General features: G+C 43.4%; 1 protein-coding gene across 1 annotated transcript in view; it reads left to right on the top strand.

Moving 5' to 3' along the window:
- LOC126095508 (uncharacterized) overlaps window positions 1-22,218 on the top strand; it is a 346,398-nt gene that overhangs the window by 259,699 nt on the left and 64,481 nt on the right. Inside the window, exon 8 of the mRNA XM_049910294.1 lies at window positions 7,422-7,651. Coding sequence (XP_049766251.1) covers window positions 7,422-7,651 — 230 coding nt within the window. The remainder of the gene's footprint in view (window positions 1-7,421; window positions 7,652-22,218) is intronic.

Raw genomic sequence — 22,218 nt, forward strand, 5'->3', positions numbered from 1 at the left:
TGTCTTACCGCTGTGGTCGCTGTGTAAGACGACTTCAGCATTACTAATGCATGGACTCAAAATGGAGTTGACAAGCCATGCAGAACTTAGTCAATGTTAAATAAGATTAGAACCCAACATACATTTTTTTACACAAATTTGGTAAGCAATCATCCCCACTTTGTGACTGATCAGAACCACAGACCATCAGACACATCACAGATGAACGCCCCACAAGATCATACGATGGTAGACTAGAAGACTTCCTGTTGGTTACTCCAAAGTCTACATAAATGCTCTAGATCAGCGGCCCTAATCAAGTATTCGTACAGCCCGGGGTTCTCGGTCGTATTTTGTGATAACATGTCTGTAGCAATCGTCTCTCATATTGTAGAATGCAATAGTGGTACTGCACAATTGCTGTGTTGGACACTAAGCAAGAAGCTAGCAGCTCGTGGTCTTGCGGTAGCGTTCTAGCTTCCCGCGCAGGGGGTCCCGGGTTCGATTCCCGGCGGGTCGGGGATTTTCTCTGCCTTGTGATGACTGGGTGTTGCGTGTTCTTCATCATCATTGACTCGCAAGTCGCCGAAGTGGCGTCAACTAAAAAGGACTTGCAATACGGCGGCCGAACGTCCCCGCATGGGGCCTCTCGGCCAACAATGCCATACGATAATTTCATTTCATTTACTATCTGATAAACCTGTGACTTTATTTGACGCGTTTCGGGTAGGACCCATCATCAGATTGTCTGCACACCAGACGTACGTAGCAAGTACCAGAAAATGTAACTATACAAAGAATGTACAATAGTAGGAAACTGAAAGTACCGTCAGAATAAAGCAGCCCCATGATCATTTTGATGATCAGATATACAAAGACAATATGAAACAAACAAAGCTGTCATGACAGACTGACTAGCTACAACGCAATAACCAAGACGACAATTTGAGCCAGAGAGCGGTGATTAATACGATAGTAGCGACAAAAGCAGAAAAATTTGTTATTTTCATAAGACATGAAGCATAAAAAATTAAACATTTACAAAAGTTTACAAGGTGTGGGAAATTTGCAGTTACATAAAAAATACTATTGACAAAAAGACATATTTGTAAACTGACAGATAAACGGAATAAAAATTCCAGAACAGTTAAATAAATCCATATCTTCACACAAAACTAAAGGAATAAAACAAGTGAAGGAAAACAATTTAAAAAGGTACAGTAAAACATAAATAACAAAAGCAATCCTAAGATAGGACAATGGGGTCAAACACTCCCAAGATTATGTGAGGGAGATCGTGCAAGTAAAACTCATTAAAAGATAAAATACATAGTGTAATAATAATAGACCATAGGGACGCAAAGGGAAATAGAAGACGTAATAAAATTTCCGTAACTATTAGGCTAAATGGTAACAACTGCCTATTCGACACATAAGTATTAATCGTTATCAGTTAGGTATCAAGGATGTCGGTTACTCGAGTCCTCAAGAAATACATACAACAAAAGCGATAAGCATAGGAAACGGATGCACTCACGTAGAGATATAAACAACAGGACAATATATGCGGGAATGCTTGGAATTACAGGCCCCATATTTCACTGAATATTTTAAAAAACCAATTGCGTCTAGGAGACAGCTCTTCGTTCAAAATTAAAGATGGTTACGCTGTTGATGTGTAAAGATTTCTAATTTCTCTAATCTTTCCAGTTCACGCCCTTTCGGCTCAACGTGGAGTATCCGAAGGGCCTCTTATTTCTGGGTAACATAAGGTTCTCTGGCCCCCACCCCTCTGATGAATGGCAACGAAGTGCACAATTATTGTTACGCGTGTGCTCACGAAATCCATTTACAAAGTTTATTCTAGTCTGACCCACATAAATTGAATCACAGGAAACACAATTAATTTTGAAGACGCCTGACTTGTTGTACAGTCACCTTTGACATAAACAGAATTTCGCTTCTAAACACATAATTTTTTCACGTACGAAAATTAATTTGCAATTTCACTTTCCTAAAAGTCCGTGCAATAGTCTCACTATGTGGTCCTGGATAAGAGACAGAAGCATAAAGTGATCTTTCTGAGGCTGCATGACACTGAAGATCTCTTTTGCCGAAGACTTTTTTTTTTCAGTGTCACGCATAAAGGTATCGGAATAATAATTGGCACGGCCAAACTGCATGATAATATCAATTTCCTTTATCGAGCTTTCAGTCTGAGATCTAACTTGAGTAATCTGTTGTACACAGAATAAAAATATCGGCACTTCTGTGTCGGTGAGTGATTGGAGTCGGCAACCAACAGAATGAAACTGGACAAACTTGGAATCTAACGATGTACATCGGCGGAATCCAAAAAGAATATAAAATAGAGTGTTAGAAAAGAAGGTGTATTATTTAATGATACTGCAACAAAAATAAGAGCGTTTCATTTATTTTGACGGTTAACTAAATCTTGTATACGTTTCATCTTGGCAAAAATTTTAGTTTTCAAAAACAAACATTTTTTTCTTAGATAGACCCTACTTTTTTTGTGGATATTGGGTGATACACGGTCTTGGTCAGTGGTAATAGTGTTAGAAAAGTAGGGAACCACGATTATATGTCAAGATGTATTATAGTCCTAATCCCTGCGCCTTCTTTGGCCAACAATTCAGATTGTATTTCAAACGTCGGCCGCACATGACGATATATATGCAGGTCTTTAAAGAACGAACAGTATCAATGTTTCCCAGGCCGGAATATTCACTTTACATGTCGCCAGTCGAACGTGTTTGGAGTATAGTCGGTCGGTAACTTATTCGTCATGGTTCTCCACTAACTACTGCTAATGTTTTAAGGACTCCAATACAAAGGAAATTCCGTATTAACATGTCCAAGACATGTTTGATCCTCGGCCACGAAGTTTAGAGGCTGTATTCACAGTACGTGGAGGCTGCGGCCAATATGGAATTCTAAAAAGTCGTGTACAGCTCTGTAAACGTAGTCATTTCTGTATTATTAAACACCAAAGCTGCACTACTAAAAATACACCTTTTTCTGAACATTATCTAAATCCAGTTATTAGTCACTTAGAGTAGAGTTACGCAACTTTGATTAACTTGGGCTCTTATTTGTCTGTGAAATCGACTGTACCGTGTCAAAAAGCGTACATCTGCTCTGAGAAAAGTCCGAGAACATAAAAACATAACCACGTCAGAAAGAAAACTGTCACCTCCAGAAGACACCAGCTAATACCGAGTAAAGCATGGTAATGGCTCTATTTCGACGAGGAAGATACTTCACAGACTTCCTCAGATTTGCCTTATACAGTTGCAGGGTGTATTCCAGTTGGATGTATTCCAGTCTCTGTCTTCCTCAACAGCTTGTAACATCAACAGTTCTCTCTAGGTCATGGAAGTTATTCCCTAAGGTCTAATACGTGTCCCTTCTTCTTGTCAGTGTTTTCCATTTCTTTCTTTCATCACCGAATCTGAGGAGAAGCTCCTCATTCCTTTCTTTATCAGTTCACCTAATTTTCAATATTCTTCAGCACCACATTTCAACCACTTCGATTCTCTCTTCTTTTCCCATTTTCCCACAATTCACGAATTACTACCATACAATTCTATGCTCCAAAAGTACATTCTCAGAAATATTTCCGTCAAATAAAAGCCTGTGTTTGTAGACTCCTTTTAGTAAGGAATTACCTCATTGCTTACGTTAAATCTGCTTACGTTAAATTTGCTTCTTCTGTTATTGTTATTTTGCGCCTCGCGGGATTAGCCGAGCGGTCTTGGGCGCTGCAGTCATGGACTGTGCGGCTGGTCCCGGCGAAGGTTCGAGTCCTCCCTCGGGCATGAGTGTGTGTATTTGTCCTTAGGATAATTTAGGTTAAGTAGTGTGTAAGCTTAGGGACTGATGACCTTAGTAGTTAAGTCCCATAGGATTTCACATACATTTGAACATTTTTGTTATTTTGCTTCCAAGTAACAAACATGCTTAACCTCATGCACTTAGTGATCACCGACTTTTATGTTAAGTTTCTCGGTATTTTCATTTTTGCAACTTCTCTTTACTTTTGTCTTTCGTCGGTTTATTCTCATTCCATACGCTGTACTCATCGGACAGATCTTCTTCCCTTTGGCCGGCCGGTATGGCCGTGCGGTCTAGGCGCTTCAGTCTGGAACCGCGTGACCGCTCCGGTCGCAGGTTCGAATCCTGCTTCGGGCATGGATGTGTGTGATGTCCTTAGGTTGGTTAGGTTTAAGTAGTTCTAAGTTCTAGATGACTGATGACCACAGATGTTAAGTTCCATAGTGCTCAGAGCCATTTGAACCATTTTTCTTCCCTTTCACCGAGGGATAGCAATATCATCTGCGAATCGTATCACTGATATCCTTTCACCCCGAATTATAATCCCACTCTTGAGCCTTTCTTTTACTTCTGTCGTTCCTTTTTCAATGCATAGACTGAACAGCAAGGACGAAAACAGCATCGCTGTCTTACACTGTTTTTAATCCGAGCACTTTGTTATTGGTCTTCCGACCTTACTGTTCCGTCTTGCTTCTTGTACATATTGTATATTACACGTCTTTCCGTATAGCTTACTCTTATTTTTCTCAGAAATTCGAACATCTTGCGCCATTTCACATATTCCAGCGCTTTTTCTAGATCGACAGATCCTATGACTGTGTCTTGATTTTTCTTCAGTCTTGCTTCCATTGTCAGAGCAACGTCAGAACTGCTTCTCTAGTACCTCTGCCTTTCCTAAATCCAAACTGATCGTCATCTAACAGTTTCTCAGTTTTCTTTTCCGTTGTTCTGTGCATTATTCTTGTCGCAACTTCCATGCATGAGCTGTGAAGCTGATTGTGTGATAGTTCTCGCTCTTATGTGCTCTTTCTATCTTCGGAACTGAATGCATGATATTTTTCCGATCTCCTATAGCTATTTACGTTTTACCTCATGTTCTTTATACTCCCAGACAGCCTATTTTCTACACGAGTAAGCTCGCGGAGTATTTGTGAAACTTGGATCGTGCTCGTGTTGACCTGTGAACACGACTATTGTCATCTTGCAAGATGGGAGTGTCCGAGGCAGACAGTCATTATTTCTAGACAAAATGGTAACATTTGATCACCGAGAATATTGAAATAAACAGCCAGGTTGGTTTTCACGGTAATATGAATGAGAATGCCCAAGTCCTCCTAAACTAGACACTCCACACACCGCGCGTTACATGCCCTATAGGGCCATGGTGCACACGACGCCTTCCACCGTTTGAAAGAACAAAAGTTGCAATTCACTGGACCACAGTACACGCCTCCTGTCAGCTACTATTCAGTTTCTGTATTGGTTGGGCTAGCGAAGACGTGCACCTTTACATGCATCCAGATGTCCATGGCAATCAGTTCCCTGCATAGTGTTTGCTCGGAAACTGGTTGAGACGGATCTGCATTCACTGGCTACACCAATCCCTGTCGAGTCTGACATTTGTCTCTGGTCTCTGGGTTTAGGAACTTTTTACGGCCACCGTTCTTACGCAGCGTTACATGGCTGAGAGTGACGCACCATCCATTGTAGACACATTGGACCGTCTGCTCTTCAACGTTGGACAACAGCAAATCGAGCAACTTAAATCATGATATGGTCCTTAGCCCGTCCAAACACAATAGCTCGTTTGTGTCATGTCCTCACGTCGACCCATCGTACTGAGCTGATTCCACACAACCGACCAACACATACATGCTGCTTCACTACCATGATCTATGTCCACCGTGGATGATCACATGTTCTCCTGGTACTACACTTTAAGACAAAAAAAGGTCACACCAAGAAGGAATTATCCTAATGGGGCGGAAATCGGTAGATGTGATGTACATGTACAGATAAACAAGTGACAACAATTTCAGAAAAACTGGGTAATTTATTCAAGAGAAAGAGCTTTCACGAAATGAGAAAATCAACAACGCGTTCGTCCATCTCTGGCCGTCAATTATTCGGCTTGGCATTGATTGACAGAGTTGTAAGATGCCCTCCTGAGGGATATTTTGCCATATTCTGTCCAACTGGTGTGTTAGATAGTCAAAAATCCCGAGTTGGCTGGTGGGCCCTGTCCATAATGCCGAAACGTTCTCAATTGGGGAGAGATCCGGCGACCTCGCTGGCCAAGGTATGATTTAGCAAGTACGAAGACAAGCACTAGAAACGCTCGGCTGACACCCGAAGAGGTCCTGTAACGAAATGAAGTAGCACCGCAGACCGTCACTCCTGGCTGATGGGCGACAATCAGGTTGGTATCCCACAGCTGTCCGGGCATCTCTATAGACGTATCAGCCACGCGTCTCATTTACTGGAGTAGAAAGGTCTTGAATGACGAGTCACGCCTCCAACTGACCCTGATACCAGCGGGGAGGTCTCCCGACACACACCAGACAGTGGTCGAATATCAGCCTGACTGTCGCCCACACCATACGACCAGACAACCAGGCCATTTCTTTTTATGGCAGGACCCCTTTGGTGGTCATCCGCGGCACTCTTACAGCGCAACAGTGCGTAGACGATATTCTGTGCCCCGTTTTGTTGACCTTCATGGTAGGCCCACCTGGGGCTACAATTCAGAAAGATAAACTCCACCCTCACGGCGAGAATTTCTACTGCTTGTCTCTACGCTTGCCAAACCCTAGCTTGGCCAGCAATGTAGCCGGATCTCTTCCCAGATGAGAACGTTTAGAGCTTGATGGGCAGGTCCTTCCTGTCATCCATCTGCAGCCTGTGGTCTCGTGGTCGCGTTCTCGCTTCCCGAGCACGGGGTCCCGGGTTCGATTCCCGGTGGGGTCAGGGATTTTTACCTGCCTCGAGATGACTGAAGGTTTGTGTTGTCCTCAACATTTCATCTTCATTCATGAAAGTGGCTAGTTTGGACTGAGCGCCCCACAAACCAAACATCACCATCACTCCTCCTACCATCTCGGGATTTTGACTATCTAACGCACCAACTGGACAGAATGTTGCACGATATCCCTCAGGAGAATATCCATCAACTGTATAAAGAAACTGCTTGCATAAGGGACAGAGATGGACCAACGTTTTATTAACTTTCCCAATTTGTAAAGCCCTTCCTCTTGAACAAGTCATTTAACTTTTCTGAAATTGTGAGATTTGTTCTTCTGTACATATACATCGCACCTACCAATCACCGTCTCATTCGGTAATATGTACATGGTGCGTCATCTTTTCTCGTCTTAGAGTGTAGTTCTCCTCCCTTGACCCCCCCCCCCAAAAAAAAAGGTCTATTCAAATCTATCAGTGTGCGCTTGTAAGGGGGTGACTAATATTTTTTCCCGTGAGCTTGTGACCATCATCACGTCCACAGTAATCACACTAGACCTCATGGATTCATCTCACGCCTTGTAACACGGATACTAGATTCGCGGTATTTTCACTGTCATCAACTGCAGGAGCAGCAGCAGCAGGCGGTAGAAGGAGCTGCGAAGAAGCGGCCACGCCCCGCCGCAACAAGTGTGGAGGAGCCGGAGGCGGAGGACATGGCGGACGATGGAGCTCACCCAGTGGGCGAGGACGCGGCCGCAGACGTGCCGGAGGACCTGCCGGCGCAGCTCGTCCGGATCTCCAGCGCTGTCAGCCCCAACTCGTTCCTCTCCATGCCGTCCATTAAGGCTTTCCCCAGGTGAGTGTGCAGAATGTGAAGGTCTGTACAACGTCTAACAAGGGAACAGTCCAATCCGTGTATCATATATCGGAAGTTGGATGGGAAAGTTACCATACAATTAAGAAATCTATGACGAGTGTTGTAAAAGGCAGTATAAATGTGTGAATATTTGAATAATAACCAAACAGGATAAATTAATGAGAAGTGTCGCCTACCATCATTGACAGTACTACAGATCTTGCCCTCTGTCTGGTACCGCGGGCCGCGGAATTTCAGTCCCCGCCAGACTTATGGACGTCGAAGACTAGAGGTCTCTGCACCATCGCGCCGTAAGCCGTGGCGGCGCACGCCTCCTGGCCCGCTTCTAGTGTGAGGGCGCCACAGTGGAACACGTGCTTCCAGCGGCCAATAGCGGCGCCCCCAACCCTACAGTACTTAAGCACCTGCCTCTCGTTCAGCCAGTCCCCCCCCCCCTTTTCGTTTTTCCTCTCCTCCCTCCTTGTTTTTCCCCCTCCTCCAGGTCCCCCCCCCCCCCCCCCCAATGTGCCTTTGGCTCGGGAGTGTCATCTTTGTGCCGCCATTTTCGTGCAGTGTTTTACAGTGAGTGTTCCGTGTTGTGTCTTTGGGAAGTGTTGCGAACGGCCATCATACTGTCGCTGGGTGTGATTTTTTATCTCTTGCGAACAGAAACCAGACTGTCGCCATGTTTTTTAATTGTGTGTGTACTATGTTACTTGTCTGATTCCTGTGTCTTTTATTAACATTGCCAACCCCTTTTGCTTTCTGTTTTAACTTTCCGCATTTTTCCGCCATTTTACACTTTAAGTCACCGTTTTATCGCCTGTTTTTCTTGTTTCTTTTCTCCTTCCGTTTTTAAAAAAAGTCTGTAGGCTGTAGCAGCGTACTAGGCTGCACCAGCCCGCCTCCTTCGGGGGGAATTGAAAATCAATAAGGAAAAAAAGAGAAAAACGTTCAGCCAGTCAGTCTAATCTCGTGTACGTCTGTGGACACATCGCCTCGCGTTATACAGTTTACTTACTTTCTTGTTCTGTGGACGTGATTGTTCGTGATTGTTCGATCTCGTTGTTGTTCGTTCTGTCCTTCGTTAGTCGTGTCCGTCCTTTCCCGTTGTGTTGTAGTTTGCGGGCCACACCGCGGGTCCCGCCGCTCTTTCCGCCATTCAACCCCGAGACCGTCCCGGTCGCAGTTACAACACTTTGTACATAAGAGACTAACCTGAGCAAGTGGCATCCCGCAAAAAGCACAATCACAGGTTCGAAATTACAGCAAAGCACCCTCCGCCGAAGAAGATTCCACGACCGGCTTCTGAGCTGGGGACACAACTGTAGATGACGACAGGTTGGTGGAAAGAATTGTCAGAGACTCTTATTCAATCACTCCAGATCTCTCCAGCTTCCAGATCTGACTTCCAAAGGGGCATATAATTTGTAGCTGCGAGCAAGCCGCACTTCATCATTTCACGGCGAAAAAAGACGGAGTCAGTTGTGCAGTCGATTAATGCTATGACACATTCCTATACAACAATGCCAGTGAGAAATATGAGAGGAATACTGTTTTCGCAGCTTTATATCGCTCTTCAGGGACCTCAAGACATATTAGGACCAAAAATAAAAAAAAGACTGTTTAGTGGTAAAAATCTTACAATCGACCAATTGTTGTTGTCGTTGTGGTCTTCAGTCCTGAGACTGGTTTGATGCAGCTCTCCATGTTACCATATCCTGTGCAAGTTTCTTCATCTCCAAATACCTACTGCAATCTACATCCTTCTGAATATGCTTAGTGTATTCATCTCTTGGACTCCCTCTACGATTTATACGCTCCACGCCGCTCTCAAATACTAAATTGGTCATCCCTTGACGCCTCAGCTCATGTCCTACCAACCGATCCCTTCTTCTAATCAACTTGTGCCATAAATTCCTCTTCCCCCCTATTCTATTCAGTACCTCCTCATTAGTTACGTGCTGAATCCATCTAATCTTCAGCATTCTTCTGTAGCACCACATTTCGAAGGCTTCTATTCCCTTCTAGTCTAAACTATTTATCGTCCATGTTTCACTTCCATAGATGGCTACAGTCCATATAAATACTTTCAGAAAAGACCTCCCGGCACTTAAATCTATACTCGATGTTAACAAATTTCTCTTCTTCAGAAACTCTTTCTTTGCCATTGCCAGTCTATATTTTATATCCTCTCTACTTCGACCATCATCAGTTATTATGCTCCCCAAATAGCAAAACTCATCTACTACTTTAAGTGTCTCATTACCTAATCTAATTCCCTCAGCATCAACTGATTTCGTTCGACTACATTCCATCATCCTCGTTTTATTTTTGTTGATGTTCATATTATATCCTCCTTTCAAGACACTGTCCATTCCGTTCAACTGCTCTTCCAGATCCTTTTCTGCCTCTGAGAGAATTACAGTGTCATCGGAAACCTCAAAGCTTTTATTTCTTCTCCATGGATTTTAATTCCTACTCCAAATTTTTCCTTTACTGCTTGCTCAATATACAGATTGAATAACGTCGGGGACAGGCTACAATCCTGTCTCACTCCCTTCCCAATCATTGCTTCCCTTACATGCCTCTCGACTCATATAACTGCCATCTGAGTTCTGTACAAATTGTAAATAGCCTTTCGCCCCCTGTATTTTACCCCTGCCACCTTCAGAATTTGAAAGAGAGTATCCCAGTCAACATTGTCAAAAGCTTTCTCTAAGTCTACAAATGCTAGAAACGTAGATTTGCCTTTTCGTAATCTATTTTCTAAGATAAGTCGTAGGGTCAGTATTGTCTCACGTATTCCAACATTTCTACGGAATCCAAACTGATCTTCGCCGAGGTCGGCTTCTACCAGTTTTTCCATTCATCTGTAAAGAATTCATGTTAGTATTTTCAGCCGTGGCTTATTAAACTGATAGTTCGGTAATTTTCACATCTGTCAACACCTGCTTTCTTTGGGATTGGAATTATTACCTTCTTCTTGAAGTCTGAAGGTATTTCGCCTGTCTCATACATCTTGCTCACCAGATGGTAGAGTTTTGTCAGGGCTGGCTCTCCCAAGGCTGTCAGTAGTTCTGATGGAATGTTGTCTACTCCCGGGGCCTTGTTTCGACTCAGCTCTTCATTGCTCTGTCAAACTCGTCACGCCGTATCCTATCTCCCATTTCATCTTCATCTACGTCCTCTTCCATTTCCATAATATTGCCCTCCAGTACATCGCCCTTGTATAGGCCCTTTATATACTCCTTCCACCTTTTTCCCTTCTCTGCTTGGGACTGGTTTTCCATCTGAGCTCGTGATATTCGTACAAGTGGTTCTCTTTTCTCCAAAGTTCTCTCTAATTTTCTTGTATGCAGTATCTAGCTTACCCCCAGTGATACATACCTCTATATCCTTAGATTTTTCCTCTAGCCATCCCTGCTTAGCCATTTTCCACCTCCTGTCGATCTCATTTTTGAGACGTTTGTATTCCTTTTGGACTGCTCCACTCATTGTATTTTTATATTTCCTCCTTTCCTCGATTAAATTCAATATCTCTTCTGTTACCCTAGGATTTCTACTAGCCGTAGTCTTTTTACCTATTTGATCCTCTGCTGCCTTCACTATTTCGTCTCTCAAAGCTACCCATTCTTCTTCTATTATATTTCTTTCTCACGTTCTTGTCAATCTTTCGTAATGCTCTCTCTGAAACTCTCTACAACCTCTGGTTCTTTCAATTTATCAAGGTCCCATCTCCTTAAATCCCTACCTTTTTGCAGTTCCTTCAGTTTTAATCCACAGTTCATAACCAATAAATTGTGGTCAGAGTCTACATTTGACCTTGAAAATATCTCACATTTTAAAACCTGGTTCCTAAATCTCTGTCTTACCATTATATAATCTATCTGAAAGCTTCCAGTGTCTCCAGGCCTCTTCCACGTATACAACCTTCTTTTATGATTGTTAAACCTATGATTAAGTTATGCTCTGTGCAAAATTCTACTAGGCAGCTTTCTCTTTCATTCCTTATCCTCATTCCATATTCACCCTTGTACTTTTCGTTCTACATCTACATCTACATCTACATTTATACTCCGCAAGCCACCCAACGGTGTGTGGCGGAGGGCACTTTACGTGCCACTGTCATTATCTCCCTTTCCTGTTCCAGTCGCGTATGGTTCGCGGGAAGAACGACTGTCTGAAAGCCTCTGTGCGCGCTCTAATCTCTCTAATTTTACATTCGTGATCTCCTCGGGAGGTATAAGTAGGGGGAAGCAATATATTCGATACCTCATCCAGAAACGCACCCTCTCGAAACCTGGCGAGCAAGCTACACCGCGATGCAGAGCGCCTCTCTTGCAGAGTCTGCCACTTGAGTTTGTTAAACATCTCCGTAACGCTATCACGGTTACCAAATAACCCTGTGACGAAACGCGCCGCTCTTCTTTGGATCTTCTCTATCTCCTCCGTCAACCCGATCTGGTACGGATCCCACACTGATGAGCAATACTCAAGTATAGGTCGAACGAGTGTTTTGTAAGCCACCTCCTTTGTTGATGGACTACATTTTCTAAGGACTCTCCCAATGAATCTCAACCTGGTACCCGCCTTACCAACAGTTAATTTTATATGATCATTCCACTTCAAATCGTTCCGCACGCATACTCCCAGATATTTTACAGAAGTAACTGCTACCAGGGTTTGTTCCGCTATCATATAATCATACAATAAAGGATCCTTCTTTCTATGTATTCGCAATACATTACATTTGTCTATGTTAAGGGTCAGTTGCCACTCCCTGCACCAAGTGCCTATCCGCTGCAGATCTTCCTGCATTTCGCTACAATTTTCTAATGCTGCAACTTCTCTGTATACTACAGCATCATCCGCGAAAAGCCGCATGGAACTTCCGACACTATCTACTAGGTCATTTATATATATTGTGAAAAGCAATGGTCCCATAACACTCCCCTGTGGCACGCCAGAGGTTACTTTAACGTCTGTAGATGTCTCTCCATTGAGAACAACATGCTGTGTTCTGTTTGCTAAAAACTCTTCAATCCAGCCACACAGCTGGTCTGATATTCCGTAGGCTCTTACTTTGTTTATCAGACGACAGTGCGGAACTGTATCGAACGCCTTCCGGAAGTCAAGGAAAATGGCATCTACCTGGGAGCCTGTATCTAATATTTTCTGGGTTTCATGAACAAATAATGCGAGTTGGGTTTCACACGATCGCTGTTTCCGGAATCAATGTTGATTCCTACATAGTAGATTCTGAGTTTCCAAAAACGACATGATACTCGAGCAAAAGACATGTTCTAATATTCTACAACAGATCGACGTCAGAGAGATAGGTCTATAGTTTTGCGCATCTGCTCGACGACCCTTCTTGAAGACTGGGACTACCTGTGCTCTTTTCCAATCATTTGGAACCTTCTGTTCCTCTAGAGACTTGCGGTACACGGCTGTTAGAAGGGGGGCAAGTTCTTTCGCGTACTCTGTGTAGAATCGAATTGGTATCCCGTCAGGTCCAGTGGACTTTCCTCTGTTGAGTGATTCCAGTTGCTTTTCTATTCCTTGGACACTTATTTCAATGTCAGCCATTTTTTCGTTGGTGCGAGGATTTAGAGAAGGAACTGCAGTGCGGTCTTCCTCTGTGAAACAGCTTTGGAAAAAGGTGTTTAGTATTTCAGCTTTACGCTTGTCATCCTCTGTTTCAATGCCATCATCGTCCCAGAGTGTCTGGACATGATGTTTCGAGCCACTTACTGATTTAACGTAAGACCAGAACTTCCTAGGATTTTCTGTCAAGTCGGTACCTAGTATTTTACTTTCGAATTCACTGAACGCTTCACGCATAGCCCTCCTTACGCTAACTTTGACATCGTTTAGCTTCTGTTTGTCTGAGAGGTTTTGGCTGCGTTTAAACTTGGAGTGAAGCTCTCTTTGCTTTCGCAGTAGTTTCCTAAGTTTGTTGTTGTACCACGGTGGGTTTTTCCCGTCCCTCACAGTTTTGCTCGGCACGTACCTGTCTAAAACGCATTTAACGGTTGCCTTGAACTTTTTCCATAAACACTCAACATTGTCAGTGTCGGAACAGAAATTTTCGTTTTGATCTGTTAGGTAGTCTGAAATCTGCCTTCTATTACTCTTGCTAAACAGATAAACCTTCCTCCCTTTTTTTATATTCCTATTAACTTCCATATTCAGGGATGCTGCAACGGCCTTATGATCACTGATTCCCTGTTCTGCACTTACAGAGTCGAAAAGTTCGGGTCTGTTTGTTATCAGTAGGTCCAAGATGTTATCTCCACGAGTCGGTTCTCTGTTTAATTGCTCGAGGTAATTTTCGGATAGTGCACTCAGTATAATGTCACTCGATGCTCTGTCCCTACCACCCGTCCTAAACATCTGAGTGTCCCAGTCTATATCTGGTAAATTGAAATCTCCACCTAAGACCATAACATGCTGAGAAAATTTATGTGAAATGTATTCCAAATTTTCTCTCAGTTGTTCTGCCACTAATGCTGCTGAGTCGGGGGGTCGGTAAAAGGAGCCAATTATTAACCTTGCTCGGTTGTTGAGTGTAACCTCCACCCATAATAATTCACAGGAACTATCCACTTCTACTTCACTACAGGATAAACTACTACTAACAGCGACGAACACTCCGCCACCGGTTGCATGCAATCTATCCTTTCTAAACACCGTCTGTGCCTTTGTAAAAATTTCGGCAGAATTTATCTCTGGCTTCAGCCAGCTTTCTGTACCTATAACGATTTCAGCTTCGGTGCTTTCTATCAGCGCTTGAAGTTCCGGTACTTTACCAACGCAGCTTCGACAGTTTACAATTACAATACCGATTGCTGCTTGGTCCCCGCATGTCCTGACTTTGCCCCGCACCCGTTGAGGCTGTTGCCCTTTCTGCACTTGCCCGAGGCCATCTAACCTAAAAAACCGCCCAGCCCACGCCACACAACCCCTGCTACCCGTGTAGCCACTTGTTGCGTGTAGTGGACTCCTGACCTATCCAGCGGAACCCGAAACCCCACCACCCTATGGCGCAAGTCGAGGAATCTGCAGCCCACATGGTCGCAGAACCGTCTCAACCTCTGATTCAGCCCCTCCACTCGGCTCTGTACCAAAGGTCCGCAGTCAGTCCTGTCGACGATGCTGCAGATGGTGAGCTCTGCTTTCATCCCGCTAGCGAGACTGGCAGTCTTCACCAAATCAGATAGCCGCCGGAAGCCAGAGAGGATTTCCTCCGATCCATAGCGACACACATCATTGGTGCCGACATGAGCGACCACCTGCAGATGGGTGCACCCTGTACCCTTCATGGCATCCGGAAGGACCCTTTCCACATCTGGAATGACTCCCCCCGGTATGCACACGGAGTGCACTTTGGTTTTCTTCCCCTCCCTTGCTGCCATATCCCTAAGGGGCCCCATTACGCGCCTGACGTTGGAGCTCCCAACTACCAGTAAGCCCACCCTCTGCGACTGCCCGGATCTTGCAGACTGAGGGGCAACCTCTGGAACAGGACAAGCAGCCATGTCAGGCTGAAGATCAGTATCAGCCTGAGACAGAGCCTGAAACCGGTTCGTCAGACAAACTGGAGAGGCCTTCCGTTCAGCCCTCCGGAATGTCTTTCGCCCCCTGCCACACCTTGAGACGACCTCCCACTCTACCACAGGTGAGGGATCAGCCTCAATGCGGGCAGTATCCCGGGCAACCACAGTCGTAGTCCGATCGGGGGATGCGTGGGACGAGCTGGCCGTCCCCGACAAACCCCCATCCGGACCCCCACAGTGATGCCCATTGGCAACAGCCTCAAGCTGTGTGACCGAAGCCAACACTGCCTGAAGCTGGGAGCGAAGGGATGCCAACTCAGCCTGCATCCGAACACAGCAGTTGCAGTCCCTATCCATGCTAAAAACTGTGCAAAGAACGTCTGAACTAATCTACAGAGAGCGCAAACAAAACGACACAAAATTGAAGCGGTTATTAAAATACAAGATTGCCTAGTAAATGCAGTAATGCTGCCACTTGTGCACTGCTGACACACTGCTCGGCGGCGGAAGGAGACTACGCGATTTAACACTATTCGAGTACTAAAACGTGATGCTACAACTCTCAAATACTATAATACGCCCGAAATTTATGAATTAAACAATGCAAGTACCAAAAACACGCAAAGAAATTAAGAATTAAACTATGTAACAAATGAGTGAGCTAGGAGTATACGACTTGCTGCTGCAGCTGCTTATCCAACGGCGGCAGGGAGCACACTGACTGTGACCAACCGACACTGGCCGTTCAAAACAAAAACAGTTGACAGACGACTACGCGAATTTACACTATTCAGGTACTAAAACGCGATGCTACAACTCTCAAATACTATAATACGCCCGAAATTTATGAATTAAACAATGCAAGTACCAAAAACACGCAAAGAAATTAAGAATTAAACTATGTAACAAATGAGTGAGCTAGGAGTATACGACTTGCTGCTGCAGCTGCTTATCCAACGGCGGCAGGGAGCTTCCTTTTCCTACTATCGAATTCCAGTCACCCATCACTATTAAATTTTCGTCTCCTCTCACTATCTGAATGATTTCTTTTATCTCACAGTACATTTCTTCAATCTCTTCGACATCTGCGGAGCTAGTTGGCACATAAATTTGTACTAGTGTGGTAGCAGTGGGCTTCGTGTCTATCTTGGCTATAATAATACGTTCACTATGCTTGCTCACGCCCGTATTTTTTTAATTCATTATTAAACCTGTTCTGCATTACTCCTATTTGATTTTGTACCTATAACCCTTTCTTTATTCACCTGACCAGATGTATTGTTCCTCCTGCCACCAAACTCCGCTAATTCCCACTATATCTAACTTTAACCTATCAATTTCCTTTTTTAAATTTTCTAACCTACCTGCCCGATTAAGGGATCTGACATTCCACGCTCCGATCCGTAGAACGCCAGTTTTGTATCTCCTGATAACGACGTCCTCCTGAGTAGTCCCCGCCAGGATATCCGAATGGGAGACTATTTTAACTTTGGAATATTTTACCCAAGAGGACGCCATCATCATTTAATCATACAGTAAAGCTGCAATCTCCCCCCCCCCCTCCTTACCCTTGCTTTCAGCCATTCGCAGTACCAGCACAGCAAGGCCATTTTGGTTAATGTTACAAGGCCAGATAAGTCAATCGTCCAGACTGTTGTCCCTACAACGACTGAAAACCATACGTTTGTCTGGCCTCTCATACGGGTCCGTTGTGGTTGCACCTATGGTACGACTGTCTGTATCACTGAGGCACGCAAGCCTCCTCACCGACGGCTAGGTCCATGGTTCATGGCGGGGATTAAAATCTGGAAAAATAGGAAAGAATAATTTTTAACATTTTATTCAAAACTGTTTCTAACTAGTTGAAGAAATTAATTCATTGCTTTCGTTGGACTCTTAGCCTGGACATAACGACATGTCTGTCTTTGAGAAGGATAGCGGAAAAACTGTTGATGTATTTCAGATTCCACCTGTTGATACAGAATTTTTTCTACTGTGGAAAGTATTTTTACGGGAACTGTCGAACAATGTAATTTACGATAGCTCCGTGTTATTTGAGGTTTATCATGAGAACAGTATTCTTAAATTTCAGTCATTTGTGCGTTATCAGTTTGCATCGGCACGTTTCGCGAATTGCTTTAAGTATGCCCGGTAGGCAGCACAATAAGCAGAGCAACAGCCAGCACCATTTCTTACTCCGCCGCAGTTCTGTCTAAATAAAACCATAATTACTGTGAAGTGCCTGAAAGCACTAATTTTTATTTCGTCAGGTGTGGCTTGTGTAAGGAAGAAGTTTTTCTTCGTCATTCAAATGGCACTTCACTGCATTATGTCGACTATTGGGAATAACCAAGAAACTCTGCATTGATTTATTTTTCTCTGCTAGTCATCTATGTAACAATTACGTCTGGAACAGTACGGTTGTCGATATGAAATGCCTCTTATTCATAACATTATTGATACGTGATATTTTTTGTATGGTTTAGTTGCTTCAGACTCTCACGTGTCACTCTGGATATTCGCACTACGTGGTGCTATGTTCTCTTATCAGGGCCGACAGCGCACTAAGCAGGAAGAGCTGTAGAAAACCCCTACTATAAGCGATCTTCATGCAACAAAAACGAGTAACCTCAACTATTTATAAAAAATACTTCCAGTACGTCATAGCAGCTAAAATTTTGACAGTGCATTTCTTTAGTTGTATTCCTCCTGCATAAGAAATTGCAGGATGGGTTTCGATATGTCAGACAGGACCATTCCCTTGTAAGAAAATGATAGTTACCGGCTAAAGTTCAGAAATAACATGTGGAAAAATACTACAGCTCTAGTTAGGTGTATATAAATGTTAAGGCTGTCTCACTGTAACGATTAGTAATGCCTTTACTGTTCAAACTGCGAAACCATCTTTTTATTCAGGTCGCAACAATTTTTCAAGTATCGAACCTCGTTTTGGTGACAGCATTGAATCAGCTCCGATAAAACAACATCTACGTGGTGAGAACCAAAAGTTATTGACGATAGAAATGCGCATTCTGATCAAAGGTCACCAGACACCTGTTAGTGGACGTTAACCTTGTCCATCCTTCGCCTTTATGATGGCTTCAACTCCGCTGTGGAAACTTACAATGAGGTGTCTGAATGTTTGTGTTGGAATGGCAGCCCATTCTTCCTCAAGTGCCAAAGCCAGAGATGATAGTCATTTTGGCTGCTAGGATCGAGTAAATTCGACGCGCTAACATATCCCAAAGGTGTTCCTGTTTATTTCTTCACTTACTGATTTCTTTAATCTCCAAGGAATTGAATATGATTTATTACAATACGTCACATGAGGAAACACCTCCAAATGGCACGAAAAACCTATATTATTATTCCTGACCTTTCTTCAAAAATCGGAAAATATTATCCAAAAGATCTACCAATTAATCATTTTGTTCGTTTTCCAATCCATCAGCTTCCTTTGCCTTTTCTTCCACTTGTTCTGCTGTCCCGAGTATCTTGCTGTCCTTTACCTCTTCTGTACGTTTCATCTCCTTTCTTTTCTAATGAGCTTAATACCATGCCCAAGACAGTAATTTCCAATGCTCCTTTCTTTCATGATCAGATCAACTAGTGCCATTTCCCCATTATCACAAAAACTGACTTTACCGGACGAGAAGTCTATTTTTAAGTTCTTCTATCTCATAGTCTCTAATCCGATGATACGATCTTCTATTAATTTTTGAGTTACTAGGAACACGCATCTTATCACTGTATTTTCAATACTTACATCTAGCAACATTTGTATCCGGACTGGTTCCAAGCGGGTGCCTACGGCTCCAATAATCTTACAGTTTCGTGTCGGCAACGTCGGTAACTCTATCTTCGGCGATAGCTCTTTAATTGTCGGAGATCGCATTTATCGAAGCTCCGATATCCAAGATTACTCTGATAGGTGTGTCTAATATTTCGGAAAGAAACGCTGATGTTGTTGTTGTTGTGGTCTTCAGTCCTGAGACTGGTTTGATGCAGCTCTCCATACTACTCTATCCTGTGCAAGCATCTTCATCTCCCAGTACCTACTGCAGCCTACATCCTTCTGAATCTGCTTAGTGTATTCATCTCTTGGTCTTCCTCTACGATTTTTACCCTCCACGCTGCCCTCCAGTACTAAATCGGTGATCCCTTGATGCCTCAGGTCATGTCCTACCAACCGATCCCTTCTTCTAGTCAAGTTGTGCCACAAATTCCTCTTCTCCCCAATTCTGTTCAATACCTCCTCATTAGTTATGTGATCTACCCATCTAATCTTCAGCATTCTTTCACATTTCGAAAGCTTCTATTCTCTTCTTGTCCAAACTATTTATCGTCCATGTTTCACTTCCATACATGGCTACACTCCATACAAATACTTTCAGAAACGGCTTCCTGACACTTAAATCAATACTCGATGTTAACAAATTTCTCTTCTTCAGAAACGCTTTCCTTGCCATTGCCAGTCTACATTTTATGTCCTCTCTACTTCGTACATCATCGGTTATTTTGCTCCCCAAATAACAAAACTCCTTTACTACTTTAAGTGTCTCATTTCCTAATCTAATTCCCTCAGCATCACCCGACTTAATTCGACTACATTCCATTATCCTCGTTTTGCTTTTGTTGGTGTTCACCTTATACCCTCCTTTCAAGACGCTGTCCATTCCGTTCAACTGCTCTTCCAAGTCCTTTGCTGTCTCTGACAGAATTACAATGTCATCGGTGAACCTCAAAGTTTTTATTTCTTCTCCATGGATATTAATACCTACTCCGAATTTTTCTTTTGTTTCCTTCACTGCTTGCTCAATATACAGATTGAATAAGATCGGGGAGAGACTACAACCCTGTCTCACTCCCTTCCCTACCTCTGCTTCCCTTTCATGTCCCTCTACTCTTATAACTGCCATCTGGTTTCTGTACAAATTGTAAATAGCCTTTCGCTCCCTGTATTTTACCCCTGCCACCTTCAGAATTTGAAAGAGCGTATTCCAGTCAACATTGTCAAAAACTTTCTCTAAGTCTACAAATGCTAGAAACGTAGGTTTGCCTTTCCTTAATCTTTCTTCTAAGATAAGTCGTAGGGTCAGTATAGCCTCACGTGATCCAAAATTTCTACGGAATCCAAACTGATCTTCCCCGAGGTCGGCTTCTACCAGTTTTTCCATTAGTCTGTAAGGAATTGGCGTTAGTATTTTGCAGCCGTGAATTATTAAACTGATAGTTCGCTAATTTTCACATCTGTGAAACGCTTATACTGCCACTTTATTAGAAACTTGTTCCCCAGGATTTACGTCTTCCGTTAACTCCCCAATGATCCTCATTCCATCGTTGTACCTAAAACAGTTTACAGGTGATTCCTTCCCCCCATTACTCTTTTATCGACCGAACCTCTGGGGCGTAATCCGGTCGGATCCAGTTTAAATTGCCCGGTGTAGCTGGTCCGTTGTTATCGTCGGTTGCTACGACTATGGCCAATGATTGTTCTCGCCAGGCTTGATTATTCGTTGGCCTTGGCCTCGCCTCGTATGTGGTTTATTACTTTGTCCTTGATTTGTACGGTCATTATATACAGGATTGTACCTCCTTTCAAATCGCCTCTGTCTGTTTCTGTTCGGTTCATAATTTCTTCCGTTATTCTGCTGTTCCGTACAGTTTGCTCCGTTGTTGTAACCATTATTCATATTGGTTCGATGAAAATTATCCATTTGTCTCCCATTCATTCTTCCGTTATTACTGTTATAACCTGTCTGCCTATTTTCCATTTGATAGGTTTTATTGTAAATATTTCTTCCTCTTTGTTCCTCTTGTAGCAAATCGATTGAATCTACTGCAGACATGAATTCTTCCAGATTACCTTCCGAAACAAGCAGCAGTTTTTCCCTGGTCTTCATCAGAAGCTGAGCTTTGATGATCGTTATCACACTTCTGTGATCTGCTGGTTGATCCCAATATATTGCTTTATTCAAATATTTTTCGAAGTATCTCTATACGTTCCAGTTTCGGTAAGAGAAGGGTTCCGGGTTAGGTACTCCTTCAATCTCTCCTGAATGCCTCTCGATCAATATCATTGAGGAATGCCTTCTCAAATTCTTCATAGGTGTGACACTTGTCTATTACGTCACTCACCCACAGACTACCATCGCCTTGGATCTAACCTGAGACATATTCGATTTTCTGTCGGTCAGACCGAACTCGTGGTAACACTCCTCTGAATCGTCTGATAAATACGACAGGACTTAATGTCTTCTTTTCCGGAAAAATATTTGAAGTTGCCTGTGCTTTAACATTTTCTCTTCCAAGATAGATCTGGTATAATCACTCACAGGTGACACACTTTCTACATCTGTTCGTTTGGGCTTGTGTCTGGATACTGCTCATCACCACCATAATTATACATAGAGCCCTGATTTCTACTCCTTTCTTTCTTCAGTAGCCGCCCCCCACAGTTCTTCTATCCTTTGAATGCACGTTTGCAAATCCTGTGTAACTTCTCCTTTCCATCTTTGGAACTCGGTTCCTATCTGCTCGCGAACTTCCTTCAATTCTTGATCTATTTGGCGAGGTAGCGGTAGGCCTTCACTCACTATATTCTCTATCGCTTCCTTGATACCTTTATTAACAGACAATATCACTTGCTGTTTCTTATCCACTACCCAGTCGTCTTATTGTTGCTTAAACTGCTGGGTGTTTTCTTGGAACTTTTGTTCCATTCGCCCTTCACATCCGGACGCTATTTCTTTTACTGTTGAGGACAGGTTTTGTACCTCTACTTCTACCGTTTGTTGTCTCCCCCACACGGTTTCAAAAAATGGCTCTGAGCACTATGGGACTCAACATCTATGGTCATCAGTCCCCTAGAACTTAGAACTACTTCAATCTAACTAACCTAAGGACAGCACACAACACCCAGCCATCACGAGGCAGAGAAAATCCCTGACCCTCCGGGTATCGAACCCGGGAACCCGGGCGTGGGAAGTGAGAACGCCACCGCAC

Source organism: Schistocerca cancellata, chromosome 8 (assembly GCF_023864275.1).
Source record: "Schistocerca cancellata isolate TAMUIC-IGC-003103 chromosome 8, iqSchCanc2.1, whole genome shotgun sequence".
In the NCBI taxonomy this organism is placed as follows: domain Eukaryota; kingdom Metazoa; phylum Arthropoda; class Insecta; order Orthoptera; family Acrididae; genus Schistocerca; species Schistocerca cancellata.